The 25,492-nt window shown below is 40.9% G+C and overlaps 1 protein-coding gene and 1 long non-coding RNA gene across 4 annotated transcripts; one reads left to right on the forward strand and one right to left on the reverse strand.

Moving 5' to 3' along the window:
- Positions 1–2,893: 2,893 nt before the first annotated feature.
- LOC129136053 (uncharacterized) lies at positions 2,894–9,331 on the reverse strand. The gene is made up of 2 exons (XR_008537328.2): positions 9,100–9,331; positions 2,894–4,646 (listed from the first exon to the last, which is right to left on the reverse strand). It is a non-coding gene; the product is annotated as an uncharacterized LOC129136053 (long non-coding RNA).
- Positions 9,274–25,408, forward strand: ZBTB26 (zinc finger and BTB domain containing 26). 3 transcript variants are annotated; one of them, XM_063788358.1, is made up of 3 exons: positions 9,377–9,540; positions 18,744–18,885; positions 21,034–25,408. In XM_063788358.1, exon 3 carries the CDS (start codon positions 21,044–21,046, stop codon positions 22,367–22,369), a length of 1,326 nt encoding a protein of 441 aa, XP_063644428.1. In that variant the 5' UTR covers positions 9,377–9,540; positions 18,744–18,885; positions 21,034–21,043; the 3' UTR covers positions 22,370–25,408. The 3 variants fall into 3 exon arrangements, with proteins under 3 accessions (XP_520241.3, XP_009455523.1, XP_063644428.1); XM_520241.9 differs by lacking the exon at positions 18,744–18,885 and having other exon boundaries at positions 9,274–9,540; XM_009457248.4 differs by lacking the exon at positions 18,744–18,885 and having other exon boundaries at positions 9,365–9,536.
- Positions 25,409–25,492: the final 84 nt, after the last annotated feature.

The following is a 25,492-nucleotide window of genomic DNA, read 5'->3' on the forward strand; positions in this document are numbered from 1 at the left end:
ACGTGAGAGCGACTTCTTCCGCCCTCCGCCCCGCCCCCTGCCCCGTCTCATAGGTCTGCGACCATGACGAGCGACCCTATTGGCCCAATACCGGGAAGCGAGGCGGAGCTTCCTCTTCTCCGAGCCCCACCTGGGCTTTCAGCCCGCCTCAGGACTGTGCGCCTGCGCGAAGTGCACTGGCTGTGAGCTGGACCTGGGCTGTCTTGTGTATATTTGGAGTTGGACAGCCAACTACGTGACTGCAGCCGGGACTGGGGACGATGGAAGCGGACTGGGTAGTACCTGTTGAGCCTAACAAAGGGTACAACCCCAGAGTACTGGTGCTTGAGCAAGGAATCCCCCTGCTCACCTTTCATGTGCAAGTCCTGTTTGAAAATCAGTACTTCACAGTGTAATAAAATTCACCTGGCATTTACTGAGGGCGCACGGTGTGTCAGGGATTGTGATGGTTCTTTATGTGGCTATCTCATTTCAGCTTCACCACAAACCCGTCAGAATGGTACCATTTTTCTCCTTTTATAAAGTAATTTAGCTTTAGTTACAGAATCCAGTCTAGAAGTCAAAACTTCCGACTGCCAAGTCCTAAAACCACTGGTACAACACAGCTGCCTAAAGGCATTTAAGGCACACAAGAGGACAGAAATGGACAAGGTTACATCAGATTGTGACTCAAAGATGAGATTTTTATTTAAAAATCATTCAAAGGTGAAACACAGCAACAGCAATATAATGAAGTTTAAAGTCCCTGTCCTCAATGAATGTACAATGCAGTTGGGAACAAAAACAATGATTATTAAAGTGCTAGTTAAGTCTTATTTTTAAAGAGACCCTATCTTGTCCAGGATGCAGTGCTGTGGCTATTCACAGACGATCATATCACACTCCACCCTCGAACTCCGGGGCTCAAGCTATCCTACCACCTCAGCCTCCTGAGTAGCTGGGACTGTACATAGGCATGCACCACTGCACCTGGCTCATAAGACTTGATAATTTATAAAATAATTCTACAGCCTCTTCCTTACTCTTCCCCTTTCTTTATTCCAACTGGCATATGCTCTTTTCCTGGTGAGTGAGTCGTCTACAGTGTTTTCTGGTGGATAATGCATCCCGATCAACCAGAGAAAAAACAGTGAGAAAAATCTGTGTTCTGTTGCAATCCCTCTGTGATTTGTCTAATACAATAGATGTGGCTGTACCCCTGCAGAAAATTAGTTTCGCTTCCTTTCTCCTTATACAGTTACAAAATATCCATTTCAAGATAGTCAAAGAATAAAGTATTAGGGAGAAAGTAAAATCCCCTGAACTCCCAACAAAACCACTTTTAACGTTTTGGTGCCCATACTTCCATGTATTTCTTGATTCATGGACACCCCAAATATTTATGTAAATCTTAACATACATTTTTAAATAAAATTGTACTACACAATCAGTACAACATGCTTTGGAGAATAGACACAAGCTAAAACAACAACAAAAAAAGAAAACATTGCATTAAAAAAAAATTTTTTTTAATAAAAAAGGCCAGGTGTGGTGGCTCATGCCTGTAATTTTAACACTTTGGGAGGCTGAGGTGGGAGGATGGCTTGAGCCTAGGAGTTCGAGACCAGCCTGGGCAACATAGTGAGACTGTGTCTCTATGTTTTAATGAAAAACAAAAAAAAACCATGGCATTCCCAGGGCCAATGTTAATACTTTAGAGTATATCCTTCTGTGTGTGTGTATTTTTTTTTCAAAATGAGATCACTTTAGTCATCTCCTTTTTCAATTAAAAATATCTACCTTATTTCAGTACATTTTCTTCTCACCTAATTCCTAGATCACATTCACATTTTCTATCAACCTAAAGTTATTTTTACAGTTGGCTTTCTTAACTCAGTAATGTTACAGGAAAATTTCCTCTCACATAATACCTAACTACAATCAAATATTCTGTTGACCAAATTATATTTTTCTACAACCAGTATACCCAAATTATCCAATTCAGGACCATACATTCCATCTGGTTACATCCCTTGACTTTTTAATTATGGCACTTAAAAAAAATTAAAAGATTCTTGTTCACTGTAGAAATCAGGCCACTTGAAGTGCAAAATGTTTTTATCTGAGTGGTTGCTTCCTCATGAAGTCATTGAGCTTGTTCCTGCAAGCCTTGTATTTCTTGAACAAGAAAGTTATATTTGAAGACTCAGTGGATTCAAGTCAAACATATCAGACTAGTATACCTCACAAGTGACAGGTTATACTTCATGTTTCATTATATTACATACAACGTTATGAACCTAACATGTTAGATATTATGTTAGATACATAACATTGTATCTACAATAGATACAACATTTATTGTATCTTACAGAGTTATGCTAATATTGACCACTGGATTAGTGATGACATACATGTTGTTTTTATCATCTAATCCATTTTAAAAATAGACTATAGTCTGTTTCAATGCCTACCAATGCTATATATTGATATCCCATTCACAGAAAATGAATTTTGGTTTCCAAATATGCTCAACTTTTTTTCAGTAAGTGACTTTGTACCCAAGAAAATGTGGTTACAGTATATGAATGGAATGTGGGGCTGGTGTGAAATAAAGCAATGTAGTAGGCTGGAGCCAAAATAGGAAGGTCCTTGAATGCTAAAATAAGGAAACTGAAGTTCACTCTATAGACACACGGGTGCCCTTGGATATTTTAAAGGACAGTGACAATATTAGATTTGGGGTTTTTTTAAAGATCACTCTAGTAAAACTAGAGCAGGGAAAAGGGGAGGTTGATAGAGTAGTTTGGAGGCTGCCTAAGATGAGGAAGGCTTGAGCTAAGGAAGCAGGAGGAAAAACGAAGGAACAGGGTTCCGCGGGTATTTTACAAAGAAATATATTCAAATTTGCTGGTTCTTTCTTCTGCTCATTCAAATCTGTTTTTGAACCCCTCTATGTAAATTTTTCATTTCAGTTACTGTATCTTTCAGGTCTAGAATTTCATTTCAGCTCCTTTTTTTCCTAAGAGTCTTGCTCTGTCACCCAGGCTGGAGTGCAGTGGTGCAATCTGGGTGCACTGCAACCTCCACCTCCTGGGTTCAAGTGATTCTCCTGCCTTACCCTCCTGAGTAGCTGGGAACACAGGCATGCCACCACGCCCAGCTAGTTCTTGTATTTTTAGTAGAGATGAGGTTTCACCATGTTGGCCAGGCTGGTCTCGAACTCCTGACCTCATGATCCACGAGCCTTGGCCTCCCAAAGTGCTGGGATTACCGGCATGAGCCATCACACCTGGCCTCAGCTCCTTTTTATAATTTCTCTTTAATGATAGTCTAATTTTATTCATACATTGTTTTCCTGACTTTGTTCATGTCTTCCTTTAGTCCTTTTTCTGTTTGTTTTTTTTTTTTTTGGAGATAGAGTCTCACTCTGTCACCCAGGCTGGAGAGCAGTGGCAGGAACTCAACTCACTGCAACCTCCGCCTCCCAGGTTCAAGCCATTCTCCTCCCTCAGCCTCCTGAAAAGCTGAGATTACAGGCGTACGCCACCATGCCCAGCTAATTTTTGTATTTAGTAGAGACAGGGTTTCACCATGTTGGCCAGGCTGGTCTCGAACTCCTGACCTCAGGTGATCTGCCCACCTTGGCTTCCCAAAGCGCTGGGATTACAGGCGTGAGCCACCCCATGCCCAGCCCTGTTAGTTCTTCGAACGACTTCAAAATAGTTGTTTTAAAGCCTTTGTCTATTAACTCAGACATCTATCTTGGCTTCTGTGGGAATAGTTTGAGTTGATTTATTTTGTTCTTCTGAATTGACCATACTTTCCTGTTTATTTGTATGTCTTGTGATTTTTTAAAAAATTTTATTTTTCAACTAGAGATGGGGTCTCACTATGTTGCCCAGTAACAACCAATTAAGTGGGACTACAACCACATGCCACCACATTTGGCTTCACTTTAAATCCTTATGATTTGTTGTTGTTGAAAATTGAACACTTGAATCTCATAATGTGGTGAATCTGAAAATAAGATTCTCCTGCCCCCATGTTTGCTGGGCTTTTGTAATTGTCTCTGTGCTGGGGATCAGGATCAGCCTCGGGTGAAAGCTTAAGGTTTTCTCAGGTCTTTTCTTAGCCTGTGTCTTTCCCTGGTTATATGCAGTAGCTTTCTACTTTCCCCTGCCTAAGTGATTGCTTTTGAATATCCTAATCCTTCAATATCTGACTCATAAATGGGGTAAAAGGGAAGCTAACAAACAAAACAGGTGCTATTCTTTTAAAACCCTTGGAAAGAGGTTCAGCTGGTGGGGGGTCAAAACAGTGGCAACCTGCCTCTGCACCTGCACTTCAGTCATCAACAACCAGAGTGTCGACAGCCAGTATTTGGAGGACAAAGTTCGTATCGCCCACCCAGCCTCCAGCAAGCCGCACCAGGAATGTGGATACAGCTGCGTGCTACAGGGTTAAGTAACACTGCATGAGTAGCTGCTATCACACTAAAGCTGACAGAGACTGAAATTAACCTCTATTTACCAGCCCAGCTTTCCCTTGGAAGATGTAAGCATTCGAATAGACTCCAGAGTTCCAACATAGTTACTTCAGAGAGTTGCTGCTGGTAGAACTGTTGTCTAGGTGGAGAGGTGGATTCCTTTTGACTCCTACTCCATCTGAAGAATAGGAAGAAAAAAGAATGAAGAAAAGTGAACAGTAAATAAAGCCTAAGGGACCCTGTGGGATACCATCAGTAGGACAAACATAATGAATTGTGGGAGTTCCAAAGGAGAAGAAAGGGCAGAAATAATATTGCAAGAAATCATGGTCAAAACACTCCAAACTTTATTAACAACATGATATACAAATCCAGGAAGCTTATCAGACTCCTGATAGGAAATACTAAGAAACCACCAAATATATTATAATTAAGCTGTGAAAAGCCAAAAAAAAAAAGAGAATCCTGAAAGCAGCCAGAGATGAGCAACTTGTCCCATACAAAGGATTGCAATAAGATTATCACCCAATAAAGAATCCTCAGAGGCTCGAAAGAAAGAAAAAAAAAACTGTCATGGAAAAATCTATATCTGGCAAAATTGTTCTTCAAAAATGAGGGTGAAGTTAAGACATTCCCTGATAAAGACAAGCCAAGGGAGTTCGTTACCACCAGCATTCCTGCCCTTCAAGAAATGCTAAAGAGAAACCGACATTTTGAAGTACAAGTACACTCAATAGTAACTCAAAGCCATACAGAGAAACAAAGATCTCTAGTAAGTCAAATACACTGGCAACTATAAAAGCAAGTATTGTAATTATGATTTGTAACTCCACTTTTTATTTTCTCTGATTTAAAAGTGAAATGCATAAAAAATATTTATGTTGGCTGGGCGTGGTGGCTCATGTCTGTAATCCCAGCATTTTGGGAGGCCGAGGTGGGTGGATCACCTGAGGTCAGGAGTTTGAGACCAGCCTGACCAATATTGGTGAAACTCCATCTCTACTAAGAATAGAAACAAATTAGCTGGGCGTGGTGGTGGGTGCCTATAATCCCAGCTACTCGGGAGGCTGAGGCAGGAGACTCAATTGAACCTGGGAGGCAGAGTTTGCAGTGAGCTGAGATTGCACCATTGCACTCCAGCCTGGGTGACAGAGCGAGACTGTCTCAAAAAAAAAAAATTATGTTATTGGATATACAATGTATAAAATGTTATCTGTGACATCAGTAACAGAAAGGAAAGGGCAGAGCTTTACATGAGCAGAGTTTTTGTATGCTATTGAAGTTAATTGGTATCAATTCAAATTAGATTGTTATAACTTTTGGATGTTGAGTGTAATACCTATGGTAACCACCAATAAAATATCTATAGAATATACACAAAAGGAAATGAGAGGGGAATCAAACGTTTCATGATAAAAAAAATCAACTAACACTAACACAAAAAAGCAGTAATGGCAGAAATGAAGATTTAAAAAGCATGTAAAACACAAATAGAGAAGTGACAGATATAAATCCCACCTTATCAATAATTACTTTAAATCTAAATGGTTTAAACTCTCCAATCTAAAGACAGAAAGGAGTCAAGGTTAAACTCTCCAATCTAAAGACAGAAAGGAGTCAAGTCCGGGCACAGTGGCTTATGCCTATAATCCCAGCACTTTGGAAGGTCAACGCAGGCGGATTGCTTGATGGGACCGCATGCCTGTGGTCCCAGCTACTCTGGAGGCTGAGAAAGAGAATCGCTTCAACCCATGAGACAGAGACTGCAGTGAGCCAAGACTGCGCCACTGCACTCCAGCCTGGGCAACAGAGTGAGACTCTGTCTCAAAAAAATAAAATAAAATAAAATAAAAGAAAGGCGTCAAGTGTGGTGTTGCACACCTGTAGTCCCAGCTACTTTGAGAGGCTGAGGCGAGAAGACCACTTGAGCTCAGGAGTTCCAGCTTCAGTGAGCTGTGATCATGCCACTACAATCCAGCCTGGGCAACAGAGTGAGACCCTGTCTCTAAAAATATATTTAATTTTTAAAAAGAAAGGGAAAATTAATTTTAAACACACACAATCCACATGCTCCAACTAAATGCTGTCTACAAGAGAATCACTTGACATCCAAAGACACAAATAGCTTGAAAATAAAAGGTTAGAGGCCAGGTGTGGTGGCTCACGCCTGTAATCCCAGCACTTTGGGAGGCTGAGGTGGGCGGATCATGAGGTCAGGAGATCGAGACCATCCTAGCTAACATGGTGAAACCCTGTCTCTACTAAAAATACAAAAAAATTAGCCGGGTGTGGTGGCACGCACCTGTAGTCCCAGCTACTCGGGAGGCTGAGGCAGGAGAATGGCGTGAACCCGGGAGGCGGAGCTTGCAGTGAGCCGAGACCATGCCACTGCACTCCAGCCTGGGTGACAGAGCGAGACTCTGTCTCAAAAAAGAAAAGAAAAGAAAAGAAAAGGTTAGAAAAAGGGCCAGGTACAGTGGCTTACAACCACAGTACTTTGGGAGACCAAAGATAGCTTGAGGCCAGGAGTTCGAGAGCAGCCTGAGGAACATAGCAAGGCACGGTCTCTACAAAAAAAATGTTTTTCAATAATTCAAGGAAAAAGGGCTGGACATAGTGGCTCACGCCTGTAGTCCCAGCACTTTGGGAGGCCGAGGTGGGAGGTCAGGAGTTTGAGACCAGCCTGGCCAACATGGTGAAACCCCATCTCTACTAAAAATACAAAAATTAACTGGGCATGGTGGCGTGCACCTGTAATCCCAGCTACTCGGGAGGCTGAGGCAGGAGAATGGCTTGAACCCAGGAGGTGGAGGTTGCAGTGAGCCGAGATTGCCACTGCACTTCAGCCTGGGCGACAGAGCAAGACTCTGTCACAGAAAATAATAATAATTTACAAAAAGTAGCTGGGCATGGTGGCAGGCGCCCATAATCCCAGCTACTCCAGAGCTGAGGCAGGGGAATCACTTGAACCCGGGAGGCGAAGGTGGCAGTGAGCTGAGATGGCACCACTGCACTCCAGCCTGGGTGACACAGTGAGACTCCCTCTCAAATAATAATAATAATAATAATAATTTAATGAAAAAAGATATAACATGCAAATAGTTACTGAAAAAGAGCTGATGTAGTTATACTACCATTAGACAAAATAGATTTTAAAATTTGAAAAGGTTATAAGAGACAAAGACATTATATATTAATAAAAGGCTCATTACAACAAGATTATATAAAAATTATAGGCATTTACCTCGCTAGGAACAGACTCTCAAAATACATGAAGCAAAAATGGACAGAATTAAAAGGAGAAATAAACAGTTCTACAATAATAGTGGGAGACTACAATACTTCCTTTTCAATAACGGGGAGAAGAATCAGATAGAAGATAAGTGAGGAAATAGAGGAACTAAGCATCATAATAAACCAGCTATACTTAAAAGACATATACAGAACATTCCACCCAGCAAGAGCAGAATACACATTCTTCTCTAAAGCACATGAGGTATTCACCAGACTGTATGCCACAATTCAAGTTTCATAATATTTTACAAGATAGATATCATACAAAGTATCTTCTCGGACCACACAGATGAAGTTATAAATTAATAACAGAAAGAAAACTGGAAAAGTCACAAATATCTGAAAGTTAAACAACACTCTTAACAACTGGGTCAAAGAAGAAATCAAGGCCAGGCACGGTGGCTCACACCTGTAATCCCAGCACTTTGGGAGGCCAAGGCGGGTGGATCACCTGAGGTCGGGAGTTCGACACCAGCCTGACCAACACGGAGAAACCACGTCTCCATATCTCTAAATATCAAATTAGCCCGGTGTGGTGGCGCATGCCTGTAATCCCAGCTACTTTAGAGACGGAGGCAGGAGAATCGCTTGAACCCAGGAGGCGGAGGTTGCGGTGAGCCGAGATCACACCATTGCACTCCAGCCTGGGCAACAAGAGCGAAACTCCATCTCAAAAAAAAAAAAAAAAAGAAGAAATCAAAAGGGAAATTAGAAAATACTTAGAAATGAATGAAAATAACACAACATACAAAAACTTATGAGCTGTAGTGAAAACAGTGATCAAAGTGAAATTTATAGTTGTAAATAACTACATTAAAAAGAGGGAAAGGCTGGGAGCAGTGGCTCACACATGTAATCCCAGCACTTTGGGAGGCTGAGGAGGGTGGATCACTTTAACTCCAGAGTTCAAGACCATCAAGTTTTACACTTATAAATGATTAAAGTAATAAACATTACGCATGTTTTACCTCAATAAAAAGCCCCTCACCACCACCAAAAACGAAAAGAATGGTCAAAAACCAGTAAACTGGATTGGCAAGGAAAAGAACTCTAGAAGGATCCTCAAGTTTTCCGATCTGGATAGGAGATGAGATGAACTTGAGATAATTAAAAGGTACTTTCACATCAGGACAGTTGGAGATCTCGTCCATGTAGCTGCCTGGGTTGTGAATGGTCAGCATGAAGTAGGTAACGGAAGCCATGGGAGTGCAAGAGTTTGCCCTAGGAATAACTCCAAGGCAAGAACCCTGAAAAACACATCCAAAAGTGAGGGGAGAGCTTTCTGCTCTTCGGGCTCCCGCGCGACGAGTCTACACCCCTAGGCTAAAAAGACTTACCAAAGTTTAAGTGCAGAGGAGCCCTTCAGGCCCAAGGAGGCAGTGGACCGTCTAGGCCCAGCTACAGAAGAGCCGCTGAGACGGGGGTCTCTAGCAGCGGGTCCCTGCGAGGCGCACAGGGCCTGAGCCACAGACGCTTACGAGCTAAGGCACCTCGGGGTAGTAGGCAGTGAAGCTAGTGCCCAGAGTACGGTGCCCTCCGTCTGCGCCCCGCCCACAACGCAGAAATTCCCTCTCGGGGCCCCTGTTGTCCTCCGAGCCTTCCGATTGGCGGAGAGGACCATGGGACCTGGAAGTTGTCTTTGTCCGGCCAGGGCTGCCCTTCCGGTTCCGTTGGGTCCCCCTTTGGCTCGGGTTCCCTGCCCCTCCCCCTTCCCGGAGCCCCGAGGGGCCGGAGCTCCTGGCGGTGCCGGATCCTGACGGCGGCCTTCCCCCGGGTCTGTAAGTGCGGAGACGGCCGGAGCGGCGGGCTGGGGTGCGGGGTGTCTCAAAATGGAACCCCCCTGGGGCCCTGGATCAGCCGGGACCTGCACTGGGATGGGAGCCGAGAGGCTGGCCTAGGCCCCTGGGGACTTGAGGAGCCCTTGGCCCGGCCCACGCTGCGCCCCGCCCCTTTCCCTTCCCTGTGACTGGAGTGGGGAACCTGAGGATGCCCCTGGGACCGCCTCATAGGACCCCAGCTGAGGGCCCAGCAGTTGGCTTGGGGGCCTGACTCTGGCATCTTATAAGAAGTGCCAGAGGTGAGGCCCTAAGAAAACGAGCCTCGGGAGCCAGCCCAAGACCAGGCATTCAGTGCCAGTCTTTGAGAACCACTGTGAGTGCTAGGTTACCCTTTTGCTGGGGTTTTCCCCTATTTGGCCACTGGTCGCAGCACCTTTTATATTACTGGCGCTATACCAGACACTGGAGATTCGCAAGATATTGTTCCAGTTTTCAGGATTAAGTTTGGGAGCCAGATCTGAACAAATAAGTACTCCTATGTGTATATATATGTATGTATGTATCAGTCACATATGTGTTAATTGCTCAAGGGGCCGTTGCTGAGAAGGCTTTAGAAAGAAAGTGATGTCTGAATTGTACTTGGAGAGAGTAAAGTGTTGAAGAGTTTTTCAGGGAAGACAGTTGCAATGCTGTGGAGAAATGACTGAGCATAACTTGTGTGGGAAGAGGAGGAAATGGGGGGACTCCTATGCACAGAATGGATATGAGACTGGGAAAGTCGACTGAGGTCCAGATGGTGAATGGTGTAATCCTAAAGGAGATGGGTAGTTTTTTGAAGAGTTCGGAACAGAAGATTGATATGGTCAGATTTGCCCTGCAGGAAATCATTTTGTTCTGTAGAAAGCCCATAGAGAAGGGACTTTCTATTAACTGCATTTAGACATTTAGCTAAAAGTTAGGAACGCTTATCGGAGATTCTTTTGAAGGGGTAATGGGATCAGCCTAGTGAGAGGCAAAGAATTCCTGAAATACAGTTATAATGGTGTCATTGGTAAGGAGACAAATATACTGGAGATGATTATGTCAAGACTCCATAATTAAGTGAATGCTGAAGAAGTGAGAGGGACCAAATCTAATTCTTAGGTTTTAGACCTCTGAGCTGAAGGATGGTAATGCCATTATCAGAAATAAAGCCATAAGCTTAGTGTAGATTATGAATTCATTTTTTGGACATGTTGAATTAAAGGTCTAATGAGACAGACACATAGAGCTGTCCAGCATGGAGTTGGAAATGCAAATCTTTAGCTCAGCCTAAACATTGTAGCTAGAGGTAAAAGTTTGAGTTATCAGCATAGAAGCGGAAACCATGGTAATAGCTGGCATCAGGAAGAGAATTTTGAAAAATAAGGAAATTTGGGGGGGAGGGTAATGCTTGCATTTATGAAGCAGAAAGAGGAATTGGAGCTAGTAGTAGTCAGCAGTAGGCAATAAAGTGTAGGAGTGCAGGGTTACAGCAAGCAAGAAGACCCAGAAATCAAGAGAAGGGAATTTCGAGGAGAGACCACTGGATCAATTCATGCAGAGCATCTGGAGACTTGGGGGAGGGGAGAGTATTGCATTTCTTTATGAAGAGGTCATTAGTGACCTTTTAAAAAGCAATTTAGTACAGTGATGAGGTGATACTCTATGAAATATTAGGTACCTCAGCTGGTTTGGTGTTAAATGGGAATAAGGATAGGACACATTTAAAGCATTTCACAAAGAAAATTGACAGGCTTTATTTGTATACCTAACACATGCTTATAGGGTACATACCAGACACTGTTCTAAGCTCTTTAAAAAATTAAATCATTTATTTTCCATAACAACCGTATGAAATAAATTACTATTGATAGATGGGAATATTGAAGCAGAGTGGTTCGAGTTTACACAGAAAGTAGTTGAGCAGGGTTTTGATCCCAGGAAATATGGCTCCAGAGTCCATGGTTTTACCCACTGCTCTATGCAGTGACTGAATATAGGAGCCAAAGGAGTGGGAAACATTTAAGCAAAGAGAGGCTCATTGATAAGAATGGAGAGGCTTGGAAAGAGACCCAGGTTGAGAAGAAGGTAAGTAAAGGATTTATGTTTGATATGTTTTTTATTTCTTTCTTCCTAAGTCCGTTTCCACTCTCTGCCAATTTAGGTTAATTTCTTCCACTTTCATGCTTTCATTTATCACTTACCATCTGTAATCAGATCTTTTCTTCATATCCATCCAGCTCATGGATCCTCACCTTGATGTCATGCAGGCTCCTCTGGCTCAAGACCAGACTCATGATCATGCCCTCCAATATTCCCTGCTTTACTGAATGACACTCATCAAAGATATCCAGTTACAGAAACCAAATATCTTGGAGTATTCTTGACCCTTTCCCCACATTGGTCACCAAGCCCATCAGTTCTTTGTTGGAAATGTCTCTCAAATCTGTTTCCCCTCTCCATCCATATTATTGTTGTCTCTCTTCAGGCCCATGCCATTCTGTCTTGATCTGTTTAGAGTAATCACATACTAAAATGCTTCCTTGTCTCTATGTTTACTTTTCTCCAAGCCATTCTCCATAAGAAATTTTTTTGGCTTATTGAAGTTTAGACAGTGCATGAGTGCAGGCATCGTGCATTTCAAGTGATAGGGAAATAGCCTAGAACAGGTATTTTTGAGTACCTTGAATTGAGATTTAGTTTGGTTAAGTTTGGCCATGGGGATTGGGATTTAGGGATTGTTAACATAGGGAGGTAATAAAACATTGAGAAACAGAAGACAGGCTTTTTGAAAAAAATAGCAAAAAATTGGAGACTTAGCTTTGAAAGAGATACTTACCCTTATACAATTTAGTGAAGCCTCAAAGAACAGACCAGCAAAACAATGGTGGAAAACAGTTCAATAGTTAAGTAATTTGCCCACTTCCACATAACAGTTCAAAAAAAAGAACTAGGCTGGGCGTGGTGTCTCACGCCTGTAATCCCAGCACTTTGGGAGGTGGGAGGCTGAGGCATGAGAATCACTTGAACCTGGGAGGCTGAGGTTGCAGTGAGCCGAGATCACACCACTGCACTCCAGCCTGGGCAACAGAGCGAGACTTGGTCTCAAAAAATGAAAAAAAATCAAAAGAAGAATTAAATCTATATTCATCAACATAAATTGCTTTCAAAAACAATGAGCGAAAAAAGTAAGTTGCAAAACAATATGTATAGTTTATGTATAAGAAACTTAATTACGTTATACTTTTGTGGCTAGACATATAGAAGTATTGTTTTTAAAATGCCAGGAGGGGCCGGGCACAGCGGTTCATGCCTATAATCCCAGCACATTGGGAGGCCGAGGCGGATGGATCACTTGAGGTCAGGAGTTCAAGAACAGTCTGGCCAACATGGTGAAACCCCATCTCTACTAAAAATGCAAAAATTATCTGGGCTTGGTGGTGCATGCCTGTAATCCTAGCTACTCAGGAGGCTGAGGCAGGAGAATTGCTTGAACTCGGAGGTGGAGGTTGCAGTGATCCAAGATTGCACCAGTGCACTTGAGCCTGGGCAACAGAGCAAGACTCCGTTTCAAAAAATAATAAATATATGTATAAATAAATAAACAAAATGCAAGGAGGGAGAGTCAGGAAGGAGCAAACTTAAACTGAATACTGAGTGGTAGGCAGTTGAGAAGGGGAATTACATCTAAAATCTTCAAAAATTTTTCAAGAAGAATACATTCTGTATATATTACTTAAAAGTTGAAACAAAAGCTTGAGAACTTGGAGAGTATCGTGTCATGAAAGTTACCTAAAAGAAGAACAAGATTAAGGTTTATAGAGAGAAAGGCTGTAGTATAATACAGCCTTTTTAGAAAAAGAACATATCATGTCAATGAGGGACAAAGATTTCCAAGTAGTTTTGAGTGGTAAGTTGAAAGATAAGGGCACTTTTATGAGACAGGTGAGGAAGCAAACTGATACCTAGCTTAGGAATTTATTATACAGATAGAAAAATTTTACTTGCCAGTAGTTATTAGAAGCATTTGAGAAAAGAAACTATTTTCTCACTGCCTGTAGTATAGCAATTTACATTGTCCCACCTGAAATATTCAGTTTTTAGTCATTTTTTACTATCCTCATTTGAACAAAGGGAAAATTTCAAATTAGTTATAATTGTGGAAGGATTGTATAAATATAAATGAAGAGGAAGTGAGAATATTCCCATTACATTGATGTTTGAGAAATATCATTCAAAACTTGCTAATAGAAACTCAACAGTATTCAGATTTAATCTCAGTAACTGAGGCAATAGATAATAAAGACCTGAACTATGGCAATGTTGTAAGAATGGAGGAGTGAGGAGTTGGTGGTCATTCTGAGGAAAGAATCAACAAAATATGATGACTGTGTCTCTGATCTACCTGATCAGTTCTTTACTTTCCTTTAGTTACAAGAAGCTTGACTATAACCTAGAATTATCTGAGTGATTTTTATGATTATTTTGAGTAATTACTGCTATACTTAGAAGTTACCTACAGTTGGGGATTGTGAAATCAAATATATTCATAATTTTTATTGTCTGCTTTATTTGCAAATGGCATTAAGTTTCAGTCCACAAAGCTAAATACACAAAAGATGGAAAATAATATAAAGTAAAATAGATGAGAAAGGTATAATAAGGATAAAGGCATAATATGCAATCAGGAATATGACTAATACATATATGCTTGCCATTTAAGTCTTCTAATTTCATGCAAATTTGGCTTGAAGTTATAACTTGTTTTTAAACATAAACCTTTTTTTGAAGCATAACAAAAACAAAAATATACAAGTCATAAGTGTGCAACTCAATGAATTTTCTTGGCCTGTGTTTGTGATACTGAATGTAAGGAAGGAAATCTGAAGAGTTACACAATTATTATTATTATTTTTTTTGAGACGGAGTCTCGCTCTGTCGCCCAGGCTGGAGTGCAGTGGCACGATCTCAGCTCACTGCAAGCTCCACCTCCCGGGTTCACGCCATTCTCCTGCCTCAGCCTCCCGAGTAGCTAGGACTACAGGTGCCCGCCACCACTCCTGGCTAATTTTTTTTTTGTGTAGTTTTAGTAGACACGGGGTTTCACCGTAGTCTCGATCTCCTGACCTCATGATCTGCCCACCTCGGCCTCCCAAAGTGCTGGGATTACAGGTGTGAGCCACCGCACCTAGCCGAGTTACACAATTATTATCCTTGAGATAAAACTGTACCAGCCAGGTGCAGTGGCTCACACCTGTAATCCCAACACTTTGGGAGGCTGAGGCGGACAGATTACCTGAGGTCAGGAGTTCAAGACCAGCCTGGCCAACATGGTGAAACTCCATCTCTACTAAAAATCCAAAAATTAGGCCTGGCGCAGTAGCTCATGCCTGTAATCCCACCACTTTGGGAGGCCGAAGCAGGTGAATCACCCGGGTCAGGAGTTCGAGACCAGCCTGACCAACATGAAGAAACCCCGTCTCTACTAAAAATACAAAATTAGCCAGGCGTGGTGGCGCCTGCCTGTAATCCCAGCTACTGGGGAGGCTGAGGCAGGAGAATCACTTGAATCCGGGAGGTGGAGGTTGCAGCAAGCCCATTGCACTTCAGCCTGGGTGACAAGAGTGAAACTCTGTCTCCAAAAAAAAAAAAAAAAAAATTAGCTGGGCATGGTGGCAGGCACCTGTAATCCCAGCTACTCAGGAGGCTGAGGCAGGAGAATCACTTGAACCCAGGAGGCAGAGGTTGCAGCAAGCCGAGATCATGCCATTGCACTCCAGCCTGGGCAACAAGAGTGAAACTCCATCTCAAAACAAGAAAAAAAAAATTGTACCTAGATTAGTTGTTTCATACCTGGATTTTGGCATCATGCAGTGTAAACCACCAGTTCCAGATCTAACACTTAACACTTTCAACCTCCGTTGGGGTTTACAAGTTATTTATGTTTTCTAAGCTTAGTTTCCTCATATACAAAATGTGGGATAATGGTAATACCTGTAGAAATTTTCACGATTAAATGGGTCAATTTATTTATTTATTTATTTATTTTTTGTGATAGGATCTGGCTCTTTCACCCACACTGGAGTGCAGTGGCATGATCATGGCTCACTGCAACCTCTGCCTCGTGGGCTCAAGCCATCCTCCCATTCAGCCTCCCAAGAAGCTAGGACTACAGGCGCATGACACCACGCCCAGCTAATTTTTGTATTTTTTGTAGAGACGGGGTTTCACCGTGTTGGCTAGGCTGGTCTCAAAGTCCTGAGCTCAAGCAGTGTGCCCACTTCAGCCTCCCAAAGTGCTGGAATACAGGCATGAGCCACTGTGCTCGGCCTAAATGGGTCAATTTAGGTATAACATCTATACCTGAAATGTAGCAAGGAAGATTAGGTATCATTTCTCTTATTTTTAAATAAAATTAAGATGGTTCATAAGAAACTTTTTTTAACTATCAAAAAAAAATTTTTTTAAGTGTTTAAAACAGGTTCATGCCTGTAATCCTAGCACTTTGGGAGGCCTTGTGGGAAGACTGCTTGAACCCAGAAGTTTTAGGTTACAGCGAGATTTGATTGCGCCACTACACTCCAGCCTAGGCAACACAGCGAGACCCTGCCTCTACAAAAAATAAAAACATTAGCTAGGTGTGGTGGTGTGCACCTGTAGTCCTGGCTACTCAGGAGGCTGAGGCAGGACGATTGTTTGAGCCTTGGTGCCAAGGCAGCAGTGAGCTATGATTACGCCACTGCATTCTAGCCTGGGTGACAGATGACAGAGTGAGACCTTGTCTCAAAAAAAAAAAAAAAAAAAAAAGTTGAAATTTGGTTTTATATTGCCAAAACTATTTTGGTAACAAACCCTAGAAAGAAAGCTTTCCCTAGGCACTCAAAAGAAGATATCATAATGAAGAGCATCTGTACCATAGCCTAGTAATAATTTCATGGGGGAACATTAAGAACTCATTATTCTTCTGTTTTTTGTCAAATGAGCTGTATAAAGTATAACAAACCATTGGTCATTGCCCTCAAATAACTAACAGTCTATTGGAAAGAGAAACTAGTGAAAGGAAACAATTAAGGGATAAGATGTGTGGCCTGGAAATAAGAATTTATCAAAGAGAGACAATAGAGTGGGCTGACACATCCTAGGGAAAACATCCTTTAAGAAACCAATAAATTTTGCTCACATTCTTAGACTACAGCAGACAGATCAAAGCAAACACTTCCCTGAACTATCTGGTTGGCTGCTGTTGTTGATAATTTTCTTGAGAACTGATGGATAGGAAGCACAGTCATGCATCACTTAACAACTGCGATGTGTTCTGAGAAATGCGTCGTTAGGTGATTTCATCAGTTTGTGAATATCACGGAGTATACTTAATGCAAACCTAGATGGTATAGCCTACTACACACCTGGGTTGTATGATACAGCCTGTTGCTCCTCGGTTATAAACCTGTACCACATGTTACTATACTGAATACTGTAGGCAATTGTAACACAATGGTGTTTGTGTATCTAAATATAGAAGAGGTACAGTAAAAATATGGTATTATATTCTATGGGACCATCATTGTATATGCAGTTCATTGTTGAACAAAACACTGTCATATGACACATGACTAAATGAAACTACACTCCAGCTCTTCATCTTTAGAGCAAGGAACAATTGTCTCTGAGGATAGTTGTCTAAAGCATTGTGAGTACTGTCATAATATAGGTAGAACCAATGAATGCTTATTTTAGGGTGTGAGGAGGGAAACACTGATCTGAGGGTTTCATAGGCACCTTCAAAACCAGCTAAATGCTAAAAAAGAATGCTACTTTTGTTTGGCCACTTGAAACAGTCATTTTTACAACTCTGGTTACAAATTGGAACATTCATCACTCCAAATCCAAAATGAGTATTTTAAGCTACTGCAGTTGCTAAAAGTGACCAATGATAATAGTTTTGCTGCTTTAAATTACTGACATTTTCCCTGTATATTTTCTGCATTTTCCCTTCATGTTTGATACTCACTGTCTTTTCTCTGATGTTTCATTTGCTTGTCTACATCGCTCCTCTCTCAATGCAGTTTTTGTATTGTGATTATCGGTACATTCAAAATGTCATACAAGGGGAAAGATTGTGCTTTGTTTGTGTTTTTATTAATATACTTATTACTTCTTCTTATATTGGTGCCACACCAGTTCCCCCTGCTAAATTTCACCTCTCTTTCTTTTTTTTTTTTTCTTTTTTTTTGAGATGGAGTCTTGCTCTGTTGCCTAGGCTGGAGTGCAGAGGCGCAATCTCGGCTCACTGCAACCTCCACCTCCCGGGTTCAAACAATTATCCTGCCTCAGCCTCCTGAGTAGCTGAAACTATAGGCGCCCGCCACCATGCCGGGTAATTTTTTGTATTTTTAGTAGAGATGGGGTTTCACTGTGTTAGCCAGGATGGTCTCGATCTCCTGACCTCGTGATCCACCAGCCTTGGCCTCCCAAAGTGCTCACAGGTGTGAGCCACTGTGCCTGGCCGGTCACCTTCTTTCAATGCCATTCTCATTCAAATGAACTCCTAAATGTAGAATCTTTACACATTCCTTTTATTCATTCTCTATATCCAGTCAGTTACCAAGTTCTTTGAAATATCTTTTGTTATTTTTCCTTTCGTCTTATTCCCATTTTTATTTCTTTCTAGGCCATCATGGCCTCAGACCTGCAATGCTTCTGCAGACACTAAGCTGGTCTTCCTAACAACAGTTCTTCCTTACCACTGTCAAACTAATCTGATAGGTTCAACTAATGCAAACTGAGCACTTGCTGTGTATTTAGTGCAGTATTAGGCGATGGGAATACACACTGATTTGAACAGAAGAGGGTTTGGCCAGTAATGGGACAAGCAATGTAGCTGCAATAAGTATAATATAATTCAAAGCAAAAGTAAAGAATATTTTGTCTTAGAAGATGCAAGTTCCCAGCATTAGATGGAGATGCTTCCCCCTAATACCATGAAACTTGGAGTTTGGATGGGAAGGAATAAGTATTTAATAAAGTGTGTTGAGTGTTACAGTAGAAGTATGCAATGGGCCCAGAAGAGACAATTCTACTCTATTAAGCGGTCAGGGAAGGGCCTCTCAGAGAAAATAAAGGAGTCACAATTGTTTAGAAAGTGGTGTTTTTGTTTGTTTTATTTTACTTTGTTTTTTTAGACAGAGCCTCATTCTGTCACCCAGGCTGGAGTGCAATGGCGCAATCTCAGCTCGCTGAAACGTTCACCTCCCAGGTTCAAGTGATTCTCCAGCCTTGGCCTCCTGAGTAGCTGGGACTACAGGCACGTGCCACCACACCTGGGTAATTTTTGTATTTTTCGTAGGGACAGGGTTTCACTATGTTGGCCAGGCTAGTCTCGAACTCCTGACCTCATGATCCATCCACCTCAGCCTCCCAAAGTGCTGGGATAACAGGCATGAGCCACCATGCCTGGCTTGTTTTTTGTTTTGGTTTTTGTTTTTGTGATGGAGTTTTGCTCTTGTTGCCCAGGCTGGAGTGCAGTGGTGCAATCTTGACTCACCACAACCTCTGCCTCCCGGGTTCAAGTGATTCTCCAGCCTTAGCCTCCTGAGTAGCTGGGACTACAGGTATGTGCCACTATGCCCAGCTAATTTTGTATTTTTAGTAGAGACGGGGTTTCTCCAAGTTGGTCAGGCTGGTCTTGAACTCCCGACCTCAGGTGATCCGCCTGCCTTGGCCTCCAGAAGTGCTGGGATTACAGGCGTGAGCCACCATGCCCAGCCTAGAAAGTAGTGTTTTAAACTAAGGAAACAAGTATCATTAGGTCTGGAGCCAAGAGAGAGCTGTTATGTATCAGGCATTAAGGAATAAGAATAAAACCTGGACTCTGCCATCAGGAGCTGATATCCATTGTTACAGAAGTTAAGATGATAAAGATTGGACTTTGGGGTCCAGATGTGGCCAGGAGAAGCTGGTTGTCTCATCTGACTCTGAACTAAGGGGTTGATTAATACATAAAATTCAGTGAATTTCTTGATGCACTGAGATTATAGAGCTATATCTCAAAGACAGACCTAACATACCTACCAATCTCATAGAAGACTGGTATATAAAGAGAATGTCAATTCATTATGTCATTAGTTTACAGTGACTAGTGGACTGGAATTATCGTGTTGGCATGGCAAATTTATCTTTTCCCTTGAGAGAGACAAATGGGAAGCCAGGTTATGAGAAAATCATTTATGAGAGTATGGAATCAGAACATGGAGACTTTCACCAAAGGAATTGCTATATAAAGGAATCAGTATGCAGACAGTTTGGGGAAAGATACCTTCTCCATTGTTGAATGGGTTTTTCCAGTGTTTACCTTAATTATGATTGGGTTTCATTAATCAGTTTATATTCAAGAGGTTAGTCTTCATCCAGGAGACAATGGGAAGTCACTGAAGGAGTTTAGGCAGGGGTGGGGTATAATCAGATCTCTGTTTTTGAAAGATGTGGTGGTATGAAAACTGTATTAGAGGGAACATAAGCAGGAAGCCAAGGCAACATTTATGAATCAGTTCTAGTAGTCCACATAATGACTAATGATTGATAAATAGGGATAAAGTTTAAAGAACAAAATCTAATAGGGATTGATTCGATCTATGTTACCGCTACTCAGATTCCCACCATATAGCTCATGTCGTTTTTCTACATCAAGTATTTTATTTTCTATATAAAGAAGTGTTCCTTAAAACGGAGTTTAGATTTTTCCAGAATGGACAGGACAAAGAACTTTGTCTTTGCCTAAACATTGTCCCGTTAGTTCTATGACTTTCATTTTGTTGCAGAAATACTTGTATGAATAAGTTCATATCAATTTAAACAGAAAAGGGCTTGGCCAGGAATTGGACAAGCAGTGTCAGTGCAGTTGTTTAAAATATAGAGCAAAGAAAAAGAGCAAAGGAACCCATGTTTGCTGTAGGTTCTCTCTTCTTCAGAGACCAGTTTTTACTGAATGATTCCAGAGAGGTGAAAATCTCCATATTAGAGTTCTGAAGTGGGGAGACAATTGCTTTTGCCTTAGAAGAAGCAGATTCACAGTTTTATATAAAATAAGATAATTATTTCATCTTTACTTGTGTGGGTTATGTTTTAGTTTGCTTTAGAAACCTGATAGAATTCTCATTCGAGAAGTTGAAAGATACTCTTGGACTATCCCAAGCACTATTCTTGTATAAGTATCTTTAAAAGTTGAACGAATGCCAAGCTATTTACACAAATACAAGTCTGCTCTTTAGGTGCAATTGGCACTTGATATTGGTAAGGTGTAATTTTTAACAGCCTTTGAAACCTGTTATAGTGGCTTCCCCTTTCAAGGAAGATTTCATTTGGATACATACAAAACAGATATGACAACACAGATTTGTTTTTGGAAGGTAGATCCAGCTTTCTTAATTGTCTGAGTTTCCTTAAATTCAACCTTTTTACATTTCTGTTCTTTAGGTCTGCCAAAATGTCTGAAAGATCAGATCTCCTTCACTTCAAGTTTGAAAATTATGGAGATTCAATGTTACAAAAAATGAACAAATTAAGAGAAGAGAATAAATTTTGTGATGTTACAGTTCTCATAGATGATATTGAGGTACAGGGACATAAAATTGTGTTTGCTGCAGGTTCCCCCTTCTTAAGAGACCAATTTTTACTGAATGATTCCAGAGAGGTGAAAATCTCCATATTACAGAGTTCCGAAGTGGGGAGACAATTGCTCTTATCCTGTTATAGTGGTGTGCTGGAATTCCCTGAGATGGAACTGGTAAATTACTTGACTGCTGCAAGTTTTCTTCAGATGAGCCACATTGTAGAACGGTGCACACAGGCCCTGTGGAAGTTTATAAAGCCAAAACAACCAATGGATAGTAAAGAGGGATGTGAACCACAGAGTGCTTCTCCCCAGTCAAAAGAACAGCAGGGAGATGCCAGAGGCTCCCCAAAGCAGGACTCACCTTGTATTCATCCATCTGAAGACAGTATGGATATGGAGGACAGTGATATTCAGATTGTTAAGGTAGAATCTATTGGGGATGTATCAGAGGTTAGAAGTAAAAAAGATCAGAACCAGTTTATTTCTTCTGAACCCACTGCTTTACATTCATCAGAGCCCCAGCACTCCCTGATAAATTCAACTGTGGAAAACAGAGTAAGTGAAATAGAACAAAACCATCTCCACAATTATGCCCTTTCTTATACAGGCAGTGATAACATCATCATGGCCTCAAAAGATGTCTTTGGCCCTAATATTCGAGGTGTAGACAAAGGCCTACAGTGGCATCACCAGTGCCCAAAGTGTACCAGGGTGTTTCGTCACCTGGAGAACTACGCCAACCATTTAAAAATGCACAAACTCTTTATGTGTCTACTCTGCGGCAAGACTTTCACTCAGAAAGGCAACCTTCATCGACACATGCGTGTGCATGCCGGAATTAAACCTTTCCAGTGTAAAATCTGTGGGAAAACCTTTTCTCAGAAGTGTTCCTTACAGGATCATCTTAACCTTCACAGTGGAGATAAGCCCCATAAATGTAACTATTGTGATATGGTTTTTGCACATAAACCAGTTTTGAGGAAACACCTTAAACAGCTGCATGGCAAAAACAGCTTTGATAATGCCAATGAGAGAAATGTACAAGACCTCACAGTGGATTTTGATTCTTTTGCATGTACAACAGTCACAGACTCTAAAGGGTGTCAGCCACAACCCGATGCAACACAGGTCCTGGATGCAGGTAAACTGGCCCAAGCTGTCCTGAACTTAAGAAATGATAGTACTTGTGTGAATTGAGTAGGGGCTTCATGCTCACAACTCGAACTGACTGACAATGTGGCAATAGTCTTAGTCTTTTTAGGAGTGATTTTGCTAGTTTGACTTCTCCAAAGCCTCTGTGTAGGTGGTAGGGAGTGAGTCAAAGCACTAATAGACCAGGCAACTTACCACTTGGAGTGGATTTGCCTTACTTTTGCCCTCTCCCATTTTCTGTTTTGAGTTATTTATCTTGGAAAGTCTGTTTTCCTTTCCCAAGGAATAATTCCTTTTGTCTACCTAACATTGACTTATGTCTTAGACTGACACTGTTTTAGGCTTTTCACTAGGCACATTCCGAAGGTACCAACAAGTTAATAACGTCACCTACTCTCCACTAATAGATGCTATGCTAAGAGAAGTGAATAATCTTTCTTTGGTAGAAAATAGGCTGAGATATAAGGTGATATTGCTATTGACTTGAAAATGTGATAGAACTTCTGGTTGCCTATTGATTATTCCTCCATGTCTGATAAATGAATCTGCTTCCTACCATTTGTACTTGTCTTGGAGCTGGCTGTAAAGAAGTATGCTGGTTTGTTATGTACTCTTTTCAACAGTATCATAGCCCAACTTCATCTCATTGAATTGTTCACATATACCAGAGTACTCTCTCTTGAGGAACACCTGCAGGCAGATAGTTAGGGATGACCATGAGGAGCATAATCAACAGGGATAGAAGTACACTTATACAACAGCACTTACATGGGAGGTTTCTCTGGTAGCATGTCCCATAAGAGGCCATATGCTTATAATTAATGTGTAACTTGTTGATGCTTTTGAGATCAGGACTGCTCCAGGCACGCTAAAAATGTGCTAAAGTATAGTGGGCTCTCTAAAAAGAGGCTATTTGGGAGTCTCTGAATTTTGTTTCAGAGTTTAGCCATCAGAAAGGTGAGTTTGGCCATCAGAGTTTTGTCCTGTGCACCATAAAAGTCTCTGAATTTTCATTTCCTCATGTACCTTAATTTCTAAAACGGATGATAAAAGTTAGGTTGGACACAGAAGGGGCAATCAAATTTCTGTATTCAGATACCTCTTAAAGGTACACTGTGCCACCTTGCTGCCTTTGATTGCAAATACAAAGTTAATTTTCAAAAAGGAAAAACAAAACAGCTCTTTTTCCTAAAACACATGTTGTACTTCAGACCTAAAATTCTAAGTCTTATTTGTTTCTCACCCATGAGTTAGATTTAGGTAATAGTATTAGTAGAGTCCTTAGAGAATCTTAAGAGGTCATTTACTCCACCTCTTTCATTTTAAATTGGGGTATCCAAAGCCTGAAGAGGTGTCCTGGCCAATATTGACCAAGGTATAACTAAATATGAGCTAGCGTCTTCTTCCTTCTTCTCGCTATCCCTTGGCTTTAAAAGATTTAGTACATGAAGAATAATGCATTAGCAAAAAGCTCCTAGTTTGTGTTTCCCCTTTGTGTCTCCCTGTTGGCTTTCTGAGACAACCTGAATTTTGCCAACAAAATATCGCAGAGGGATTTATATTAATTATTTTTTAGTTAGATGAATATTATATTCTTCCCATCCAAGTGAGTGATTTGCTAGGTTTGTTTAGGGAGGGAAAAAGCAAGAATAATGTGAGAAGAATCTAAATGCGAAGTTGATTTTGTGTGGAAAACTGTTTATTAGTTTCCATCAGGATTTTCTGTTTTTATTTTTGAGCTATGAGAGTGCATGCAGATCTGAAAAATTAGGCTTGCATAGTCAGAGGGGATCTTTAATTGTTATATTTGATACGTTTACATGTATCATTGTTATCATATGTAAATTATCATGTGAGTTAGATGTGAAGTATGATTTTTGTCTTTTGTTCAAGTATTTAAAATGATAATACAGTTGAGTGGTAAGACTAATAGGTACCTTATGCCTAACATCACTCATTATATGGTCTAATGATGCTTCCTAGCATTGTGATTTTTACATGATCCAGCCAAAGAGTACCAGTTCTATGCAATAGTGAGACTCTACCCTGTCAACCAAACAGCATTTTTTGGTATTTTCTGTCAACATCATTTCTTCACAGGGAAATTTCAAGTTGGAGTGCTTCGTTTGCTCACATTCATGTCTTGTTTTTGTTACTGGTTTGAAGACTAAAAGGCACGGGTTCAAATAAGATTGGTCTCTTTGGTTGGAGACTATTTCTGGGTTCATTCAGTTGTTCAAGAAACATTAGTTAAGCACCTACTGTTGCTAGACACTATGCTAGATACTGAGGATAATGAAGGTAAGATTGATATAGTCCCTGCCCTCATGGAGCTTATAGTCTCATGTGGTCTTAGTGAAACAAAGTCTCAATTTGCTTTTATACTAGAAATAATAAAGAAAGCTGCCTTGCTGTATTCGATCAGTTAAAATCAGCAACTTTGTGCTTTTGTATCAGTAAAACATTTAGTTCTCACCTTTTGAAAATGCAAACCACTGAAGTGATTTACAGTCTCCTCCATTTTTGGCTGGAGAGGTGTTCTGTTTCTGTGAGACATTTTTCTAATTTTTGTGGAACTTGACTTTCCTCCTTCTTTGCTTATACGTGTTTGTTAGATTATATTGCAAAGAAGTCAAGTTACTGATATCCAGTATTTTACAGAGGAAGATGACTTTCAAAACTAGTCATATTTCTGTAGAGGAGGAAGATTTTTAAAACCTTTATCATTCAGCATTTGTATTTTATGGATCCCCAGGAGAACTAAAAAGGAGATGACTCTCTACCATAGTTTGGTTTAAAAAAAATTACTCTGTCAGTTATTTATTTATTATTTAATACTAAAGATAAACTCCAAACTGAAGTGGCTCTGAGGTAAATCAGATATGATTTTAATTTGTTTATTAGCAGATCTATAAATGGAAGGTGACCAATGTCACTGCTTCTAAAATACTGTCCTAAACAACCCAGAAGATTTTATTTCAGCTCATGAATAGCTGTTCTAAATCTGTTGTATGTTAGACATACTATGAACTACCTCTTCACTTATTATGGGGAAGTTTCCTTAATAAAAGTGTGACGATTAAAGCTCTGGTGTCATTGGTTATTTTCTCACTCTCCCCTCCTTCTATTCTTTTTTAATTGCTTTACTTTGAATACAGGAAGGTCTTC

Source organism: Pan troglodytes, chromosome 11, assembly GCF_028858775.2.
Source record: "Pan troglodytes isolate AG18354 chromosome 11, NHGRI_mPanTro3-v2.0_pri, whole genome shotgun sequence".
Taxonomy (NCBI): domain Eukaryota; kingdom Metazoa; phylum Chordata; class Mammalia; order Primates; family Hominidae; genus Pan; species Pan troglodytes.

Excerpts from the sequence above, each read along its gene's own strand:
- ZBTB26 (XM_520241.9), top strand. The coding sequence starts at position 21,044 with ATGTCTGAAAGATCAGATCTCCTTCACTTCAAGTTTGAAAATTATGGA.